The 21,831-nt window shown below is 51.3% G+C and overlaps 1 protein-coding gene across 2 annotated transcripts in view; it reads right to left on the bottom strand.

Annotated features, from left to right (window-relative positions):
• Positions 1-4,337: 4,337 nt before the first annotated feature.
• Positions 4,338-21,831, bottom strand: part of Crtac1 (cartilage acidic protein 1) — a 138,427-nt gene continuing 120,933 nt past the window's right edge. For both annotated transcript variants that reach the window (XM_051199790.1, XM_051199791.1), the window contains 7 exons: positions 18,775-18,857; positions 17,901-18,001; positions 17,354-17,522; positions 8,443-8,588; positions 7,716-7,758; positions 5,353-5,496; positions 4,338-4,964 (listed from right to left, as the gene is read on the bottom strand). In XM_051199790.1, the coding sequence (XP_051055747.1) occupies positions 4,846-4,964; positions 5,353-5,496; positions 7,716-7,758; positions 8,443-8,588; positions 17,354-17,522; positions 17,901-18,001; positions 18,775-18,857 (805 nt within the window). In that variant the 3' untranslated portion in view covers positions 4,338-4,845. The remainder of the gene's footprint in view (positions 4,965-5,352; positions 5,497-7,715; positions 7,759-8,442; positions 8,589-17,353; positions 17,523-17,900; positions 18,002-18,774; positions 18,858-21,831) is intronic.

Raw genomic sequence — 21,831 nt, 5'->3', positions numbered from 1 at the left:
TCTCTCTAGGAATGATGCTGTGTGAGCACCGTGACAAAGCTGGCATACCCTGGGGCCAGGGAGGTAGGCTCTGCCCCTTTGGCAGCTCTGTGAGCTCTTTCTCGCTAACCTGCTAGCATCCCAGGGTAGCCAGTGCTTTTCAGTATCTCCACTTGCATGCCCCTGGGTGTTCTAGGCATAAATGTTCTAAGCATGGGGACTTTGACATCATCATCAATTTGGGTATTTATTAATAATCAGATCTCTAATTTATTGGAGGCATACTCCATGCCAGGCACCGTGCCAAGTTTAATACAGTAACTGTGAGGCATCAGTTACTGCTAAAACTCAGGTTTAATGAATGTCAACTTCATGCCCATTTTACAGATGAAAAACTGAGGTTCAAGGATACTCTACCTACTTTAAATATTTTCTCAAATGCCTCCTTTTTTTCTGGGGGTTGAGCACTCAGGCCCATCTTACTTAAAGTAACGGTTTTCCTCTACCCAGGAACTCACAAATAGCCTGACACACTTGGCATTTTCTAGCACACAAGAACTCTCCCCCAACCTAACCCAGTGTTTATGTCAACAGGGAAGGAATTATGTTCCCTGTTGTATTCACAGATGAATATCTGAAGCCACTAGAATAACACACAGCACATAGTAGATTTGTAGTTGATCATGAATAAACAGTTGGTTATACAAATCCCTCCCGTGTAAATTGCCTGGAGATTGGCAGCACAAGGCTTGAGAACTCCGGCTGCAGAGTACACAGTTTGGGGTCCAAAGTGAAGCATTTGCTACCTCAGTGAGCTGTGACCTTGGGTAACTTAATCTTCCCGAACCTGTTTCCTTGGTGATAGAGTAGGCTAGTAGCATTTGCCTTGAGGGATGGTGTGAGGATTAATGGAGACACGCATTAAAGCTCTTGGCTTATAATGAGCATTCCGTAAATGTTAGTTTCTAATCTGAGGGTGCTCTTGTGTCTTCTTGCCTCTGACTCCCTCTGTTCAACACCAGTGCTTAAGAGGACAGAGCTTCTGAGGGTAGGGGACACTGGGATTATCTATTCTGTTAACTAGCCCTAGCCACCCTTCTTCTTCCTGCTTTCAGGATGTACCTGTTGCCAAGGAGACACAACATCAGCCTTTGGCAGGCTTCTGACTCCCTGTGGCGTGGCCACTGGCTTTACAAAAGAAATGAGACACTGGTGACCATGGACAGGGAGATAAAGGGAGGGACTTGAGAGTCCTGGGTGGGAGTCTGGTGGGGTCTGGAATCTCTGTACCCTGAGATAATGAAGTGCTCTTCCTCTGGCTCCTTGTTGCTCTTGGAGGCTGTGGTAAAGTTCTTCCTTGGTCCAGCAGCATTGGTTGGGATGTGATTCCCAAGCCCTGGGAGGGGGCCATAGCAGCCAGAGTGACTCATAATAAGACTCCTGGCCCTCGGAATGGCACCTTCCCAGAGTAGGGCCAGCGACTGTGGTGATGGAGGTGGCCTGGTGTGGGATTCTCCACGTTGCACTGGAGAAAGTGGCCAGGCTGGCCTGATCAGGATGCTCTCCACATGGGTGTGGCCTGCTCTTCCTTCAGGCTTTGGTGTGTCTTCTGATCCCAGCTCTCTGGGGACTCTGTTTCTCCCTTCCTACCTGGCCCTTGACTCTGAGTAACATACGAGACTGTGACTTTTGAACAAACCGTTGGCTACCTGGACGAAGTGGGTGGGCACGGCAGGTAAGCATGTAGGTAGGAGAGTCAGGCTGCCTGGGATGCCATGAGACCTTTGCCTGCCCCAAGCTGTATGATCCTAAGGAAGCACTTATCCGAGTAAAGAGGGTAATTATAGCATTTTCCTCTAGGGATTGCTACAAGGATTAAGCGAGTTGGTGCTTGTGCAGAGTTTCTATCCGACCCAGACAGGCTGAACTCACTCACAGAAAGCTATTATCGTCATTCTGAGGGGGAGCATTCCTGGAGGAGGCTGCATCAGACAGAATAAAAGTGCTATTATTATTGTAGTTATTATTTTTGGGAGTTCTCTTGAAAAAGTAAAACAGGGGCCTGGCTTAGCTGGAGTATTTCATGAGTTATTCTCTTGCTCTGAAGGTCTTTTCTATTTTTTATTTTTTACAATTTCAAGCATAACCAAAAAAAAAAAAAAAAAAGACGTCAGGAAGCTAAGTGGGCCTATGGGACAGAAGCTAAACGTGTGTGTGTGTGTGTGTGTGTGTGTGTGTGTGTGTGTGTGTATGCATGTGCGAAAGAGAGTACACGAATGTGCTCAGAAGGCGACAATGAGGGCTCAGACACCATGAGTCTCAGGAAGAGGAAGCAGAAGGGAAGATGAGGGCGGGAACACCAGCCTGTCAACTTGACAGAAACCGTGCACCCACACGCCTGTGGCTGACAATGGTCAGGCAGAGAAGGTCTGGGGCAGGAGACACCTGGCCCGAATCCCTGGGTCCTTGCCGAGTGGTGGGCCCCGGGCGTGGGGGCAGTCAAAGTTAAGTTGCTTTGGAGTCTGCCTGTCCATTGTAGACTTTAGTCTTGCAAATTCTTTTTCTCCTCTATAAGCATCCTGGGTGTAGGAGACTTGCTTGACCTTCTCACTGGAGGGAGTCTGTCACCTTTCTCATGAGAACACCCATGAGGTTCTCAATAAACACGTGTAGAATGAACTCGTGGATGAATGAATGAGATGTCTGCATCTCAGTGCAGTAACCTGTGAATCTAGCTAGTCTTTTAAGAAGTCCCTGATGGTCCCCCTCCTACCCTTACACTTGGCTTTTCCATCTGGCTGAAGGGAAGGCAGTGTGTGTGTGTGGTATCAACCATGTTACCCTTACTCACTGTTATAAACCTAGAGTCCTGCTCAGGCCCTATTGCAGAGCAGGGGTTCAGACAGTAGTTGCTGTACGAATGAACTGCATGGAATGCCTTCTAACCCTGCATGTGCTCACAACAGTTAAGGAGTCTGGAGCATGAGTCATCTCAGCTTACCCATCAGGGAGAGTGGAATGTCACAGCAGACCTCGTGACCCGAAACTCAATGTGCCAGGCAGTTCAGGCACCCTCTGAAGTTGGCTGTCGCTCTGAAGATCCTGGGGTCCTTGGCAAGCTGGTTTTTTCTACCCCGCATTTCTCATGCTGTTGTGTGTGGCCAGTCAACGGAGCTTGTTGTCTTGTCATTTCCTACTGTCGCTGCATTTGCAACCCGTCTCTGTGGGCCCTAGGCCTTCCTCATCTTGAAATCTTAGATCCATCTGTTCATTTCTGAAGAGGCAGCGGCTTCTGGGCTGAATAGGGGAAAAGTCTGAGTAGCCAGTGGGGGCCACTTGCCCTCAACAAGATGGTGAGGAAGAGCTGCAGGCCTGGCTTGGGGGCCAGCTGGCTCTGTGACCTTGGGCAGGGTGACCCCAATCACTTCGTCTCCCAGAGCCTCGGGTCTGGGGCCCTCTCGGATCTTTAATTCTCTGTCGATACACAGGGATGGTTCTGGTGGAAGTGGAGTGATTTTTAAGTTGTTATGTGCTTCCCAGGGAAATTGTAGCTGTTTTCATTTTAAAACTTTTCATTTATGCTCTGGTTCCGAGTGTAAAAACAGCACTAGCTACAAGGATTTCATTTTTTGTGATTTATGGGGAGTATTATTATGGTATCAGGAAGGGGTCGTTTTTTTGTTAAATATGTTTTTAAAAGGCTTGCTGCATTCTTAAGCATAGTTTTATTATATCTTCAAGCGACTTTTTTCTCCCTCATGAAGAATATACATGTGATTTATAATGTGCCCTCACTACCAGAGCTGGGTGAGAGCATATTCTGTGGTGTTACATCATCCCCAAAGAGAGCTCTGGCTGTAGGCACTTACAAGTTCCTAAGCATATTGCAAAAGCTGGGTTAAGTTCTTTCTAGAAACCAGGACTGCAGGAGATTAGCCATACTTATGTCCAGTCACACAGGGAGGAGTTGGGGAGAGAGAGGGTATATAGATGTCCTGACCCAACTCTCTTGTCATTAATAAAAAGGGAACAGGAGCCCAGAGTGCAGAAGTGAATTCCCCCAAGGAAACCGCCCAGGGCAGTGTCTGTGTGTCCCTGCCCAGCCCCCATGCCTAGCCTGGTCCTCCAAGTGTAAGCACTGTTTCACTCACCCAACCACACTGCTGGTGCCTAGAGCCGGTGCTTTCCTTAGGTCATGCCTTGTTTTCAGGTACCTCCTGGTGGAAGGGCCTCAGCTGGTTCAGCATTCCAACCAGCATGCTCTTTCTCGGACGCCCCTCCCCCCACTAGCTAGGTGCTAACATCCAGCAGAGAGTTTATTAGCAAAATTTCTCCAGAAAAGAGGCTGGAAGACTTAGCAAGTTCAAATGTAAGCATTTTTATCAACGGTCCCAAAGGGCCAGCCTTTCCGGCACCACCACCAACCCAATAAGGCTTTCATAGTCAATAGGAAATCAGGTTGTACAAAGCAGCAACAGCACAGGCCAAATGAGCAGGCACATGATACATTACCGAATCAACTGAGCAAGCAACCACCTGGGAGCCATCTTTGTTAAGGACAAAATAAGAAGCTCACAGAGATACAGGGACGACTGGACTCTCTTGGTTCTTCGGGAGGAATGAGGGATGGGGTAGAGGAGACACTTTCCTTTTCTGTTTTCTCAGAAAACATGCAAAGAAAGGTTTCACAAACATCTAGGGTTGCACCAGCATCTCCCAAACTTCCCTTTGCAAAGATGGCCACCCCTGCTGTCCACTTGAAGGAGCACATGGCAGAATCTATTGGGCGTGGAGAGAGGTAGGCAGCAGGAGAGAGAGAGTTTTCCACAAAGGTTGTTAGATTTTTTTTTCCTTTATTGATGGGATTTAAAGTGCATATAACTGAAGGCAAAGTCCAAGGCCTAGAGAAAGATATGAGGCTTGAGAGAGGGGCTCAGAGATTCTAAAGGCAGCCGAAGAATACCCACCTAAAAAGGCCACTTGAGCTGAAAAAGAAAAAGAAAGGGCAGGGAGATAGAAAACGGGGAAAGGGAAAGGGTTGGTTGGGAGGGACGAGTTTGGGAGGAAGAAGACAGACACTAGTTCAGAAATCCTGCCAAAGGTGACTTGGAGGAGCTACTTTCCACCTGCTATGGGAACACAGGCTGACCTGAGATGCCAGAAACCACACCACCAGGACCCAGCTCCCCAGGGCCCTTCAGGTGGGGTAGACGTGGTGGGGCCTCTCCAAGGCTGACACGGTCTCCCCTGGAGGCTCTGTCAATCTAGGGGAAGCAGGGCCTAAGGACCGTGGCCTAGAGCCCACCCAGGGACCTCTGCACTCCCCAGGACAAGGCATGTTTCCTCTGCTACTGAATGTGGCCAGAGTCTTACCCACACAGGCTGTGCCATCCTCATTGGGCTCATAACCCCGATTGCATCTCTTATTGGTCCGGCATCTGTAGCTTCCATAGGTGTTGACACACACGGGCTTGTCTCGAGGGCATACGAATGGGAACTGGATGCATTCGTTGGTGTCTGCAAGGCAAGAGGAACCACTCACCAGGGAGAGGTGGGCAGTGTGTCCTAGCTTAGGATCTGTCTGCCCACCTGCCTGACCGGGGGCATGTCCCTCCTCCTTGCAGGGTCTGCCTCTCTACTTTGGTGCCCTTGCATAGCTCCTCCTGTCCTTGACCCCTGCATACTAGGAGAGCTCAGGCTTGGTCCTGGGCTGTTTGGATACACCACACTTGCTCTCTAAATGTGGATCACTGTGAACTTCCTCCTGCCTCCAGCCATAACCTCTCTTTTGGGTTCCAGGCTCCTGAATCTAATCACCAATGACCTACACGGCAGTTCCCCTGGATGTCTAATACAGCCTCAGACTGCTCATTTCCAAAATGGAACTCTGATTTCCCTCAGCCCTTAAGTCTCTTCTGCCTCCTCTTTCCACCTTCCACAGCTCCATCACTGCCACCACCAACTGCTCAGCCACACTGAAACCAGAATCAGCTCCCCATCCTCCCCTCTCCTCACCCCAGGGTGCAATCCACTCTGCCCAAAGCACGCTTCTCCTCTGTCCGCCTTCCTCACTCTGCCACCACCCTAGGCCCAGCCCGCATGGTCTCTTGCCTGGATTTCTGCAGCGGCTGCCTTACTGGCCTCCTGGCTTCCATGCTTCCCTCCAATCCAGCCTGCAATTCAGCAGCCAGAGTGATCTTTTAAATATGTGAATCGCATCAGGTCACTCTCCTGCTTAGCTTCCAAGGGCCTAAGAACAAAGTCCAGACTCCTTCTGGAGCTTCAAGCTTCTCCTCGACCAACTGTGCTATCCCTCAGCCTCCTCTCAGCCATAAGGGCACCCCTGATGCCATGTGGCAAGCTCCTGCCCTTTGCCTTGCTCTTCCTCTGCCACGGACGGATGCTCTCCCCTCAGCTCTTCCTGGGGCTGGTCCCTCTCCAATCTTTGTGCTCTCCACTTCAAAGTCCCTTCGCCAGTGGCTCTTTCTGACTTCTCTGCTGAGAGTCCCCAGAGAGCGCCTTGCTGACAGGGTCCTAAACCACTTTCGCACATTGTGTAGTCCTGTGTTTGAGGTCTGACTCTCCCCACCAGGATGCGGACCCCTCAGGTAAGGCCCTGGGCTGCATCCCCAGGGCATGACATGTAGGGGGCATGCTGGGTGGCCCAAAGGAAGAGTTGCTAGGCCAGCAATCTCTAAGAGTCCTCTCAGCACATAGAGAAGACTCCCAGGTTTTATGTGCTGGAGCTGTCCATTTGTCATGTGACCAGGATGGAGACAGGGGCCGTATGTATGGGAGAGTCACGTCTTCCTGTAGCCACCATAACCCTATACTTCCTCATTTTGGAGTCCTATGCCCAGGCAGCCTCCTTCATGGGTACAGCGAGTCCTCTTTCTGTGGCTGCCCTACTCATTATCCGCCAGGTCCCAGGCTGACCTTAACCTCTCTAGCCGCCTTCTGGGATCTACCCCGGATAGCTTAACATCTCTCTTGGTGCTTCCCTGCCCATCCCATCCCTGGCTCCACATATGCTCGTCAGCTGTTCACACGCGGACCACTCCATTGGCTGTGAGTGAGCTCCACAAGAGTAGGGCGGTGTCTAGTTTTCTCTGGGTCGGAGGAAGAAAGAATCTGTGCCCTCCGTCCTCATCACAAATCATCAGGATGTAAATAAAGCTTTGGGCTGGACATCTTCTGGATGCTGGTCTGCTAGACTGCCCCCTTCCTAGCATACTGGGAGACCTGAGAAAGTCATGAGACCCTCACTGACCTGGCATCTGGAAGCTACCAGCCTCCCCTGCGCTGTACCAGGCTGCAGCCTCCTATCTGCACTGTGACCACATTCCATGCCCTGCTGTGCCCAAACGCCTCCCACAATCAGCTCCACCCCCGCCACCCTGTCTATCAGCCCCCTCGATGGCTGCTCCTCAGGCTGGCTGGCCATAGCAGGTTTCTGCTCTGCTTCTGGCGGGTGAAGCTTGTCCATCACCGCTCAGTGTCTGATATTCATGGCAGGCAGGCACTGCCAATGCCCAGCAGTGAAGTGAGTCAGCCTGCCACTCTCACTTTGGTGACCCATGGGGTGGCTGTCTTGGCACCTGGGTCCCTAAGGGCCAATAAAACCTTCCTCTCCCTGTCTTCCTAACCTCTGTCTGCATCTTGGGCCTTGGTAGGTCAGGCCGATAGTCCCCAGGGAGATCCCTGCCTCTACCCTCTGGTGCCTATCGCTGACTTACCCATGCAATGGCCATTGTCCTGCTGGGAGAATCCTTGTCCGCACTGCAAGGTGGCAGAAGCAGAGACACTTGTGAGTTGAGAGGCCTCTCTCTAGGTCCCCTCCTTGCCACAGCCACAGAGCAGCTGTCACCCTGCTTACAGCATGAGAGATGCTCTTAGCCTGGGCCTGAGGGCAGCCCCTCCCTCTTATTCTGCCTTGCACTAAGAATAGGGATGGTGTTGGGGGTGGAGAGGGCAAGAGCATGTAATTCAAACTCTCCATGTACTTGAGATCCATGTACCTGAGACAGACCTGAAACTAAACCAACCCTGGGTGGGCCCTCGAGGGCCTGCTCCAGAACCCTGGTTTATGGTCTGAGCCTCATGCAATAGGAGTTCTCTCCAGGTATCTGGAAAATAGCACAAGAGCAGCAGGAGACTAGGCATCAATTCTCAACCCACTGTACACCTCAGCTGACTATGTAACCTTAGCCGGCTTTGTGTTTACTCTCTGGGCCTCTGGTTTCCTCCTCTGTAAAATGGGTGCAAAACCCATTGCCCTGCCAATCCCCCAGGATTCTGTGAGAAGCTGAAGAGGTGTGGGTATGACATGTTGCAAAACTACAAATGAAGCCACCATCTCTGTCATTCTCGAGGGCAAGCTTAGAGATTTACCCCTAGGATCATGGGTGGTGGTGCCTTTGACTTTATTTTATTTTTGCTATGAGGCCTGAGGCCTTGGCCCACCTCTAGTGGGGCTGTGTCCTGAAGTTTGTCCTCATCCCGGGGGTAGAGGATCTCCAACACTGAGTTCATCTCCGCGCTGGCCACACTGCGGCTCACCATCTTGCCATCTGGCCACGTCACCTCCACACTGCTGGCTTCGTCCCTTCCTGTTGGAGGAAGGAGAGGGTCAGGAGCAGAGGAGAGAGGGCCTCTTGGAGTACTGGCATTAGTATGGTATGTTAACGGACCCTTCCGCGGGCTGTGGGAATGAGTAAGATAGATTTGAGGAAGCTGCTCCTTGGGGCCACACTGTCCAATCGACCACTCAGCAATGATGGAAAGGCCTGGTGTCTGCCCTGTGCGGTGCACTCGCCCCTGGTCGCATGCAGGATGAGAGTGACTGAAGAACTGAATTTAACATTTTCCTTAATTGAAATTAATTTCCACCTGACAGCCACACGATGCTAGTGGCTACCGTATTGGAGAACTTTTATTCTAGCCAACAGACCATGCAGCAGGAGGTTGAATTTGGGGAGCTGTAAAGCTTGATGGTAAGCAGGCTGACTTAAGAGCCAGGGGTTCAAATCCTGGCTCTCTCACTTGCTTGATGTGCTGAAATAACATGATGGGGAGCAGGTGGCTAGGAGTCCTGGGGACAAGTCCTAGCTCTGCAGCCAACTCGCTGGGACCTTCTGAGCATGCCTCTGATATTTCTATTTATGGATGCTTCTAGGAACCAAGCCCTCTTTTGTCACTGGGAATGTCCCCTCATGGGTTTCCCTCTCCATCTGGGAGGCAGGCATACAGACGAACAAGTGAGTTGTGTCAGATATTGACAAGCTTTGTGACAAAAGAAGAGAAGGACTTTGGGGTAAAGACCTGGGTGCTGGCCAGAGTCCTGTTCAGTGGCCAGGGACAAACCCCTGGTGTAGTGAGGTAGTCCTTCTGTAGCACTGACCACGCCCATTGGGGGGTGGAGCCATGGGCGGAGGTGACCTGAGGAAGGAGGTCGGAGGGGGCCAGGAAGGCGCTCTCTCTTACTGGCGTGACTCGGACAGGAGAGGATCGGGTTGAATTTCCTGGTGTTCATCTGTCTAGGTTGTAAGTTATTTCTCCAGCAAGAGAGAGCGCCTTCCTGGCCCCCTCCGACCTCCTTCCTCAGGTCACCTCCGCCCATCGCTCCACCCCCAATGGGCGTGGTCAGTGCTACAGAAGGACTACCTCACTACACCCCTGGGGAGAAGGCACTTGAGCTGAGCTGTAAATACAGACCCAGGAAAGGCAGGGGTAGACAAAGGCCACCCTGCAGATCCGAGACAGAAAAGATACCCATGAAGCTCAGACAACATCCCATGTGAATCCACCATGCACATCTCTAGAGCCGCACGCTCCATCAATGGCAAAAAAGTGGATTGGGAAGACTGGTCAGGTCTTCAGCTATTGCCAAGGTGTACTCAGCTCCTGCCTAAGGAAACAGGCTAGCCTGTGGCAACATCTGGCTAACGGTGATGATGCGGGGGTGGAGGTTGATCGCCTTCACCTGTGGGCCCTTCTCAGTTCTTAAGGGAAGGTAGGCAGTGTTTGGCACATCCAAGGAAGGGTGCAGGGACAGTGTGGGAGGGGCTCGGAGGATAGGACTTGGGCTCACAGCCCTAATCCTCCCATAGATCCCCTGGCCTGGTGGGCCCAAGCTTTTGTCTAGTCAGAGGCAGCTTCTTAGCAGGCCTGACTGCCACCCTGCACCCCAGACTCCTAGAGCAGGTAGGGGTGGGAGCGAATGAAGAGGCCAAGTATAGATCTTCTGTTTTGAAGCAGAATCGTGAGGCCCATGAATTTGGCGTTCTTAGAGTGTGCAGTGCCCAAATTAAGTGGCACATGTGAAAAGCAAACATTTTTCCATTAAAAAAAGGAGACAAAAGCAAGTGTTTCTCACCTATGCCAACAGAACAGCTCCATGAATACATTTCACAGCCTGACTGAAGCCACAAATAACTCGGAGAGTTGAGGAATATTCATAGACTCAAATTTGCAGCGTGCACTGGGGCCTGTGGCTCTAGACCAGGTTCTCTCTCTCTGAATACCAGGGAGGGGCTGCTAGATGAGTAAGCCATCCTTTCTGGGCCTCAGTTTCTTTGTCTGAAACTTGGGGGTGTAGGCGCAAAGCCCCCCTGTCCAGGGCAGCACAACCTCTCTCCCCTGGAGTGTGAATACTGCCCATGGATGACTGCTACTCTTGTCAGCTCTCAGATAGGTGGGCAGTAACGCCGAACACTGACAGCATGCTCAGACCAGACCCAACGGTGTGAACACATCAGTTCCTCACTGTTAGGAACTAGCAGCCAGCTGACCCCCGCCCCCCCCCCCCCGACGATGGGCGGGACGCTCATGGCCATGTTATCGCTATATCAGCCTTACCTGGCAGCTCAAGCTTTACCAGAGGACTCAGTTACGCATGCGCAAGGCCCCCTTTTAAAGCAAGCGCGCCAAGCACGCCTCTCTCTCTTGCCCTCTCTTGCTCCCCCTCTTGCTCTCTCTCTGCCCCTCCATGCTCTATCTCTCTCTCTCTTCTGCTTTCGGTTGGCCACCAGCTACCCCCTCTTTCTCTCCCCTCTCTCAATAAACTCCACGTGGGCGCTGAGTCTCGTGTTTGTGTTTCTTAGGCATTAGCTGCAGCAAAAGAACAACACTCGCGCCTTCATGCAGCAGGTGTTGTCTATTCAATCTTCATCCTGGAGAACACTTAGACTGGCCAAAGGAATCGCCCAGTCACTTACCTAAGAGCCACCGTCTGATCTACCCTTGTTATACTGCCCTTCCCTTATTCTGTGACCACCATGTATCAAATGCTGGATGGGGATCTAGGATTCAGCACGGAACAAAAAGGACCCAAGCAAGTTGGAGACAGCTGATTGCTGTGGGAATAATGAGCAGAGTGACGCTATAACAAGAGAAGAAGGAGTTATGACCGGCCTGGTGTCTCGCCGTGAGGACGGTGGGCTGTTCCATTCGTTTGCACAGGAAGAATGTGAGGACAGAGCAGCATTCAAAGCAGGGCTGCCAGCTTGCTAAGGACACGAGTGTGGAAGGGCAAATAGTGTGTGAAGAGGCAGAAGTTCAAAGCTGGGGAATCAGAGTGCAGGTGGCGTGGGGAGGCGGGAGCCTAGGGAGGACCTTTGGAGCCTTTGCACCTGCAAAAGGCATTTTATGCCCATTCTCTGGATTTAGACACTGAGTCCTGGCAAGGCAGGAAGTGACTTGGGGACGTCTGAGCTAGTACTGGAACACAGGCTCTGGTCTTTGGACAGGTAGGTAGATGCTGTGGCTCCAGGCTGCTGGCCAGGAATCTCCAGTGTTCCCAAAGCTGTCCCCAGCCTCTGGGGTGAGGCAGCCACACTGCCAGGCCTATGTGCAGGGAGGGGTCTGCCTCAGCAGGGCTATCACCCCCCCACCCCCACCCAGGAGACCTAGGTCAGGAACTGCAGGGAGTTGCCTCTGGCAGCTTTGAAAGGACAAAGGCCAGGGAACCACATGGCATTGTGCTTTTCAGAATTACAAGCAAAACAGATGGTGGGAATCCAGTTGGTGGAATATTTTTGCACTTTAATAAAGCCATTTTTATGTGGGCCACTGAATTTTCTTCCCCTAAATGAGCACCAGCCGGTTTGGAGGCAGCGCTGAGTCACTTATAGACAATTAACTGAAAGGGAGGGGTGTGTGGTGGGGGTGGGATGGTATCAATGCGTGGGGTTGGGAGGGCGTGGGTGACCACAACAGGGGCCCTCGGGGGCCAAGTGGGTTAGCAGTACTCGTTTTTATTTGCTGGGTTTGGCTGTATACTGGTTCAGCCTACTGGTGCTCAGAAAATGCAGCAGCGGCCCTGTGGGGGCTGGATGGGCAGTATTCAACACCATAAACAGAAAGGTTTATTTATGAAGCCGGCAGGTGGTCTGCACCCAGGATGGGTAGGGACAAGCCAGGGCAGCTGTGCAGGGACCTGCAGAATGTGGTTAGGGCTCCCTGGAGCAAGGGCAGGGTCTGCTGAGGAGGATCAAGACCCATAATGCCCCGCACAGCTGAGTGAGTCCTCAGGGGACCCCTGGAGAGCAAGGCTAGGAAAGGTCCCAGTGCAGCACAGCGCAGGTTGCTAGGGAGGAAGGTGAGAATACTTGTAAGGCTCTGAGTCTTCTGTCCTTATTCTTACACAGACCTAATAAGGCCTGGAGCACTCGGAGGCAACTGCAGGCAGGTGTGCCTCAGCATGTGCAGGCAGAAATCTGATGCACCCGGTGTGGACCGGAAGGGCTGCCATCTTGTGCATACATGTGTACTCACCTCCGTGTTCACACACCAACACCAGCTCACCACATCTTGCGGCAACATCAGCAACATCGGAGAGAAGCATTGGGGAATGATTCATGGAGTGAGGACCACTGGGGAGCAGGGTTGTTTAGGCTGCACCAGAACAGTATGCCAGGAGGGTTTCTTGCAGCCCTCTCCCCTCCAGGTCCAATCCCTGGACACAGCCTTACCCCCCACTCTGCTTCTCAGCCATGCAGAACCGCAGGGCTGGCCTTTCTTGATCTAGGCAGCCCCCTTCACACCCCCAGCTGCACAGAACTGGAGCAATCTAGCTGCCCATCAACAGGGGACTTGGTAAATAAATTATGAATGCTGCCACACAGTGAAATACTCTGCGGCGCTGGAGGGAAATAAAAGAGATGTGCGTAGACTTGGAGAGACGGTCAGGCTTCCACTGTTCAGGGGAGGGAAAGAGCAAGTGGAGGAAATGCCATCAGTTTTGTTTTGTTTTAAAGACACAAAGCTAAGTAGCCTGCATATCTATAAATGTGCCCCTGTGTGTACTGTATGGGGTAAAGGCTTATTAGAAGCTTTGGCCTTATATTTGAAAAATTCTTGTCCCTCCTCCTCCCCACCTCTAACCCCCTTTCTCGGCTTGGCATTTCCTTTCTTTGTGGTACCTAATACATGGTCTATTCCACCCGCTTATTCTGTTCATCATGTTTCCCACGCTTTTCTTCCCGCTAGAGTACAGGGGTGCTCAAGGCACGATCCAGATACCGTGGGGCAGCTAGTAGGTGTTCAGTGACCATGAACTGAATTGAATCAAATGGTGCTGGGGTGAACGAGGAGATGTTTTTATCTTATTTATTTATTTGCTTAACGTTCCAAGTACTGTGATGAGATGGTGGGTGATTTCTACTTCTTCTTTATGATTTGCTGTATTGTCTCATTTTCCTATAATCAACACACATAGTTCTCACAACCAAGAGATATGTTTAAGAACAGGTGCTGTGGGGTTGCTAACCCTCTCAGTACTGGACCTGGCTTCCCTGGACCTGCCAGGACACACCCTGTGTCCACTGCACCCTGTCCAGCCTCCCTTGGAGACCCTGGGAGCTTGGCCCAGCCCCCACTTTCCAAACTCTGCTCCACAGACTACCCCCACCCACCACTGGGCCTTGGTTCAAGCTAGTGTGGTCTCTGGAATACTCAGCCCTGCCCCCCCCTCAAGTCCCCACTTTCTTGCTAGCCCTCCACTTAGTCTTCTCATTTGGCAAAGCTGCCCGGAGCAAGGATGGTTTCCCTTGTTCCATCCTCTCAAGACCCCGCGTCAGTGCAGGATGCATCCAGGATAGACCTGTGTGAGGCTTCCTGGGTTTGCCCAGCAGACGGGCAGCAGTTCTTCCTGTCTCTGTCCCCAAGTCTTGGCTTCTTTTGCTGTCTGGTTCAGCCCTGCTTCTCGTCCTTTGCTCCGTTTCCTCAGCCATCCCTGACACCTGGTTTCCCGACTGCCCCGTTCCCTGCTTGTTCTGCTGGCTCCCCCATCAGTCAGGAAGGGCAACTATGCTCAACCCATAAAGAATCTATTATAGCCCTAAGGGACCACCCCAAAGAGGCAGGGATTGAGCTGGCCTGCTCACTGCTCAGGCTTCTAGTCTGGTCCCTGAAGCTGCTCTGATGTCTGAGGGTCACTGTCTCAGGCAACTAGCAAGGGTCTGTTCCTGAGAGTACATGCCATTTTTTCCCCCAGAATTGAGGACTGGCAACAGGAGGGACCCCTGGCCAGGTGCAGTGTGCAGCATGGGTGGTAGCTGGCTCCCAAGCACCCTCAATCTCATTACATGATCCTACAGGCTGCCTAGCTGAGGAAGCAGGCTCTTCTGGTGGTGACAGGTTCTGAAGAGAAAGGACCCAGGGATGCCCCAATACACAAAATAGCAGACAATCCACAGGATGTGGAGCCAGACAGCCTCAGCCCAGCTCTGCTGGTCTATTCTGGGAGCCTCAGTTTCCTTTTCTATCCAGTGGAGCAGGGTTGACATCTAGCTTGATAAACATTTCGCCTTTGAAACCACAGTGGCCATCTTGGTGCTTGAATGGCCGTCCAGGGTACCACAAGCTGAGGGGATAGGCACATCAGGAAGAAAGGCAGAGAAGCCACGGGAGGAGGATTCATGGAGCCCAGCAATTCAGTTTCTAAGGAGGGTTCCAAAGCCAGCCCCTCCCCACCCTCAGGCGCTGTGAACTGGGTCAGTGTGTTTAAAGGTAACTTCAGCTTTCTGACCTGTAAAGTATGGACTATGGTTCATAATTAATGAAGTTCCCAGGAGAACTGATGAATTTGGGCGAAGCCCTGCACACTGGAAGCATGCTGTAGTTGTCAGCTACTGTTAGTTTGCAAGCAGGAGGACTCCATGTTTAAAAGTCAGCTTGAACCTTTAGGGCCTGCAAAGCAAATGGCTGCCCTCGGAGTGACAGATGCCCCAGGCTCAGGCTAACCCATCTCAGCTCAATAGCCCGGGAACATGCTCATATAACTAGGCTCTGGGTCCCCTAAATATTTATTGCTTCTTTCTCAGACTACATAAATATTATGTGTTCCCTATAAAAACCAAAATACGCACACATATACTAGCACACATGGTAGAAAATATGAACCACATTTTCAGGCTGGCCTGAGTTTGGATCCCAGCTCTGCCATTTGAGAATCATGAGCTCTTAGGCAGGTTCCCTTGAACATTTGGATCCATAGTTTCCTCATTTGCGAGGTGGAGATCCTAAAGCCCATCTGAGGGTCCTCATGAGAACTGAGTGCCCAGCACTGTGTCCAGGACAAGTGGCCGTCCGTCCTTGCAGTCACCTAACCACGCAGATGGAATCGCTTGTGCTCGTTGCCTTTCCTTTCCTTAGTTTTTTTTTTTTTTCTGTACAATATGATGTGTGCTTAATATTAATGCTGCTATATATTTATCGATTAGGGAACATATTGTCTAATCTTTTTATATTAAAATCCTATCACATCATGAGGTGCTAACACACAGGAAAACACCTGGTTAGAGCCAGGGAATCTTTGACTCAAATGCTTTAACTGCTGGCCCGCCTCTTCCTCAACGCTCCTCGGGTCTTTTTCCCATTAATTGTGATTCCTGCATACTCCCTGAAGAACTTTCACATCTCCCTCTAACCTCCATGTTTTTAAAAAACAGTTTATTTGGAAATAACTGGAGACCTAGCAGGTGGTGAAGATAGCGCAGAGGGATTCGTGTTGACAGTTGTCCCAGGGGTTATGGCTTGTGTCACGGCTGTCCTACACTGAAATCAGGGCTTTGCCAGGGGAACGGGTGAGTGGACAGTTCTGCATCATGGCTCACACATTAGATTCATATAGCCACTGCCACACTCACTGCCCATCACTGTGGAGACACCTCTTATGGTTTAACATGCCCATCACCACCTCTAACCTGGAACTGACAATCTCCAGCTCCAGGACTTTGTCATTTGGGGAAGGTGACTTTGGCAAATGAGACTTCTTCACTCACCAAACACCTTTTATTGCCAAATCACATTCTATAGCATCAATGTATTACAACGAACTGAAACAGTAACCTACCAAAAGATACTTGCATTATTTCTGATTTTTGTTTGTTTGTTTGCTTGTTTTTGAGACAGGGTTTCTCTATGTAGCCCTGGCTCTTCTGGAACTCACTCTGTAGACCCAAGCTGAGCTCAAACTCACAGAGATCCACCTGCCTCTGCCTCCTGAGTGCTGGGATTAAAGGCACCACTACCTAGCATATTTTTTTCTTATTTAAAAGTATCTACCAAACAGACAGGCCAGAGAGATGACTCAGCAGGTAGAGGCACTTGCCATGCAAGCCTGGTGAGCTGGGTTCAATCCCTGGAACCCACATAAAGGTGGAAGAGACAACTAACACCACCACAGTCATCCTCTGACCACCACATGCATGAATGCCCACACACACTAGTAATAAATACATAACTAAAGCTATGATCTACCAAACCAGTTGCAGAACGAGCGCTTACATCCATAGCAGCAAGGGAACCCACTGCCCAGCCCTTAGCAGCATACTTTTGGAGCATTCTTAAAGCTGTGCACTAACAGCTCAGTAGTTCCAGGGGCATGCTGTTGATCTGCTTCTATGATGTGTGGGGGTTGCTGCTTTTAGACATATGGAAGGGCAGGGATTTTAGAATCTCATCATCCACCAAGGTCCAGCCTTCACCCCCTGGGGTGATTCTGTGCTCATGGAAAACTCAGGGCTCCAAACCTTCTAGCACCTTAAATACTGAGAGGTTATGGGGCAGCTGCTCTGGACATATTTGATGGAGATCAGCGTGAGAACAAGGCTTTGGCCTGGGCAGACAGAGACTCTGACCCCAAGTGAGCTAAATCCACAAAGGCCCTAGGGTAGGTTAGGGTTTCTGCAGGCAAGGGGCAACCTTTCCCCCATTCCTTTCTCTTGAGCACAGACTCACCCCAGAACACAGGTGGTTGTCTTTACGGAGGGCGGGCATCCACTGTGATGCCGTAGTGAAGTTGAATCACACGGTGTGTTGCACAACTTATTGCAGAATCTGCTACTGTTCATTCCCATGGGCCCCAACTCACCCAGGCCAAAGTGTGCCACAGGCTCCATCTCACACAGGTATCCGGAGCCGCCATCAATGATCCGTAGGTGCGCCCCACTCTTCTTGGTGTAGAGTACAACCTTGGCACCCCTGGCGAAGGCCCCAAACCGCGTGCGAGGCACCACACGCAACCAGTTGTTGCTGAAACCCTGGAGGGGGAGGAAGGTGGTGAGCATCGGTCTGGCACAGAGCAAGGAGGCAGGAGTTCTGGGAGGGAAGTAAGAGGAGGAGGAGAGGAAAAGAAAAGGAGAGGGAGAGGAATGTGGGCAAAGACTGCTGCAGGAAGGAGGGGCTAGCCAAATGACCGTGGGGGCAAGGTTTGAGGCCAAGGAGTCCCTATGGCAGAAGGCAGAGGCTGGGCAAGGGATTCTCCTGGAAGTGGTCCTTCTGGCTAGGAATTTTTGGGCTTCTGAGTCCGAGGCTTTCCATTCTCCATCATGCTGGCTAGCGAGTCCAGGTTCCTGGGCTTTCGTGGGTCCCTGAGAGCACACCAGGCTGACAGCTAAGGGCCCTGTGATTGTGCACACCTGATTTCCCCGGAAGACAGACAGTGGCTGAGCCATGGACTCTCCATGTGACAAGATGAGGTCCAGCATCCCATCTCCATCGAAGTCCGTCACCACGCCCCCTACAAACAATGCAGATTTTACCCTTAGCCATTAGACACTGGACTAAGGGGGGGGGCTCTCTGGTGTGGTGATAATGACCATGAGTATGAAAGCTAAAAAGAGAGAACACACGGTGCTAGGGCAGGGCCAGGGCTGCAGGCCCATCTGCTCCCGTCCATCATCCAGCTCAATCCCTTCTTTTCCCTGAACTTTCATGGATGGGACAGGCGCTTTACTACCTGGTTATCTTGTGGTCCGGATGATAAACCTCTTTATTTACATAGTGGGTTTTGTTTCTGTTTTTCAATTTCTCCAGTGCTTCCATTGGCCTGCTCTCTTTTTGGTCCTCTTTACAACCCAAAGAGGCCAGAGAGGCAGACACTCTCATTTTGGGGGAAACAAAACCCAGAAAATAAGGTAACTCCAGGCCCGGGTCCTAGGACTCCAGTCAAGTGTTCTTTGTCTGACACTAAGCTGATCGCCAGGAGAGCACGCCTGCCAGGCAGCAGAGGGAGCACATCCCTCAGCCTTCCCACCTCTACACAGCAAGGCATGGCCAGAGAAACTGTGGCCTCCCCCACAAATCCTGTTCCTCCCCCAGCAGGTCTGGGGGCTGGGGGGGAGGGGTGGTCCCCTTCCCTGTAGGCCAATGGTTTCTCTTCCATTCTCATCCCATCCTTGGATCTCAGGGTGGCAGGACCAGGGCCGGCTGCCTGATTTCTTGCTCCTCCCTGCCCAAGGGTATGGACTGTGCTGAGCTGGGTGGAGCAGCTGCAGCCGTCAGGTGCCTTACCTGTGCCCCGGCCCTCAGGTTCCAGGGCATCACCAGGGTTGAGTTCCTCAATGAGAGGGTCCCCGTGCTCCCTGCGGATAACACTGCAGAAAAGACAGACTTGTTCAACAAGGCCCTGGTGGGCTCCCTAGACCTCCTGGCCCAGTCTCTCTGCTCTGTGCCTTGAGTAGCCCCAGCACTCTGTGCTCTGATGGCCGTGGGATTTCTCTCTGCTCCCAGACTGTGCCTTCGCTATGGCTGTCCTCTTCTTGCGTTTTAATTTATGTTGGTAAACATTGATTTTCCTCTCTCTAATAGATGAGTTATAGACAGCCCGGGGAGGGGCAGGTGATGGATGGAGAAGGGCAGAGACACAGCTACCTTCAACTGACCTTCATGCTCCTCCAAGGGCTGCCAGGTTCCACAGCTCTGGATGTTGCTCAGGGTTCAATCCCATGCAGGTTCTCCCTCCTCAGCCCACTCGCCCTCCACCGACTGGCTGGCAGCCACCCCTGCTGCTTCTGCTATCTTTATTGCTTTCTGCCCGCGCTAACTTTGCATGGCACATCTTATCTCTCAAGCTGGGTTGTGAGCTTGCTGCAGACCGGGACCTTGTAGTGTTCATCTTTACTTCTCCCTTGGCATCCAACACAGGGCCTAACTCTCAAGCCAGCTCATGTCTGTGGGGAGTGGATTCCAGAGGCAATAGGAAGGGTCCCTTTGGGTGGTGAGTCTTTCTGTATGCTTGCAATACTCTCCCCACATCTCACTGCACGTGGCCAACAGTGGTGTGAGCCTTCCTCTCCAGCTTCTTGCACTTGCTGAGTTCTATAGCTGTGGCTCCTCTGCCCTGGCTGAGTGAGGAGCATGGGAGGAGCCTGGGGCAGGAGAAACCTGCAATCCTCTCCCTCCCATAAGGTCTGCTCAGACCACACTGTATCCCAAGCGCTGGAGCCTGTGGTGAGTGCTGCTGAAGTTCAGGCACTCGAAGGGTTGTATGGATGCCCATGATGCCTCCTTCATTCACCCAGGACATCTAGGTTGAGCACATCCAAGTGTACATGTGGGTGGCACCCAGCATACCTGGGAAGGGTGCTGTTGCAAATACACACGGGCATGTGTGTATCTGCTCGAGGTGTGACTCTTCAGCTTGTAGACTCACCCCGTCCTTTTGACTCTTTGTGTGCTACAGGCTCTGCTGCAGCTGGGCAGAAGCAAAGGGTGGCAAAGGGAAGAGGGGAATGGGCAGACCGGCATTTCAGCAGGCTGCTATGCTGGACTAGAGACTAGGGGAAAGCTGGGGTGGGCTCAGAAAGCCCCCACAAGACCAGAAGGTGGTGTAGGGAGACTTGAGAACAGAGCAGACATATTTAGATGGATATGCGGGAGGCAGTTCACATCCTGCTAGTCCTGGGAGAGTCCTTGCTCGCATGGTCATCATAGGCTCCTGTCACTGGGGTCTGGATCTGGTTTGGGTGATACGCTACCTGAAGCATCGTTAAAGGACCCTGAGGCTTTGGATCCCCAGCGCCTGGGCATGTGGTGGGAGAGACAGTTCCAGGAACTGATCCTTTCAGGGATGGTAACAAGCTGGCACAGTATGGGACAAGTGAGGGTTAAACTTTTAAGCTGCCAGCTGAGCAGCAGTCCCAGCTGCAGGCCCTAAGCTGTGTGCTCAGGACCCAGCCATCTGCCTCGGGGACTTGAGGACCAACTGTGTACCTAGACAGTGGCTTCTGTTGTCCCTAAGTGGAAGCTAACACTGCCCCATGGGGGCATGTGGTGACTGTCCACTGGTAGCTGAGGGCCAGCCTCTCTTGGGCAGTATGGGAAGCTGGGAGATTAGGACAGGCCAGGAAGGTGGACAGACAGAAAGGTACCTGGGTTGCTGGGCCACAGAACCAGAGCCCTAGACAAGTTGCTGCTCAGGGTTCCGGCAAGTGACACTTTATTAGCCGGAGAAGGAAGGCAGCATCTCTGTTAACGAGCAATTGATCTTCTGCAATTAATCTAGAAGTTGTGAATAAGCTTTTTGCAAGGCACCTAATTAGTAAATCTGGTGCCTTCAGGGGGTGATTACATCCAGTCAGGATTGATGCTTGGTTAATAATTATATTTTAAAACATGCTTAGTCACAGCTTGTGCCTTTTATTAATAGTTGAGTCCCCCCGAGAAAGGGAATAGGGACTTGGAGGGCCAAGCAGGTGACATGACCTATTTCCTGGTTCCAAGACCTTTGTTCCACCTCCTCTCCCGACCCAACGTGTCTTAGTGACATCCCAGACCATGTGAGCCTTGTCCCCCAGTGCTTTTCAAATGTCTGTGTGGTAAGAATGACTACTATGTACCTGCTGTTCTTGCTAGGCATACCAAATACTGAGATTTGACCTGGACATCTGAGGTGGGCCCTAAGACGCTACACAAGCCCTTGGAGGATTCCTCCAGTCTCCAGGAGATGTGTCACCTTAGAAAATTGTCCCTTTCTCCTTAGATGCGGTGCTCAAGTGCTCAAGGACTCTGAGATTTCCTCTCCATTCTCTACCTTAACTGTTGTGGAATAATATTTTTGTATACTGTGAATATGTCACTCAGTTTGGTTTAATAAAAAGTTGAATGGCCAATAACTAGGCAAGATTTTTGGGGCAGAGAGGACTCTGGGAAAAAGAAAGATAGGGTTGCCAGGAGATGCAGAGGGAGCAAGATATGCTGGAGGACAGATAAAGCCATGAGCCATGTGGCAATACATAGATTAACAAAAACAATGGGTTAATTTATGTTGTAAGGGCTAGTTAGTTAGTAACAAGCCTAAGCTGTGGCAGAGCTTTTATAATTAATAATAAGTCTTTGTGTCATTACTGGGGAGTCTGCAGTCCTGATGACAAGGTCCAACTACACTTAACCATCTCTTCCAGTATTCCCCAAGAATGCTCTATAGAGCATCCATCCTCTGAGAAACATCCTTGGAAGTCCTGTCCTATGGCCACATTGATTTGAACACTCCATCCATCTTTTGGAAAGTTGAATACTCAGTGCTTCTGTTATAGGTGCTCAGAAATCCCCAGTAAACTAGCCAGACCC

Source organism: Phodopus roborovskii, unplaced genomic scaffold, assembly GCF_943737965.1.
Source record: "Phodopus roborovskii unplaced genomic scaffold, PHOROB, whole genome shotgun sequence".
Classification (NCBI taxonomy): domain Eukaryota; kingdom Metazoa; phylum Chordata; class Mammalia; order Rodentia; family Cricetidae; genus Phodopus; species Phodopus roborovskii.
This window is presented reverse-complemented; position numbering and strand designations above follow the sequence as displayed.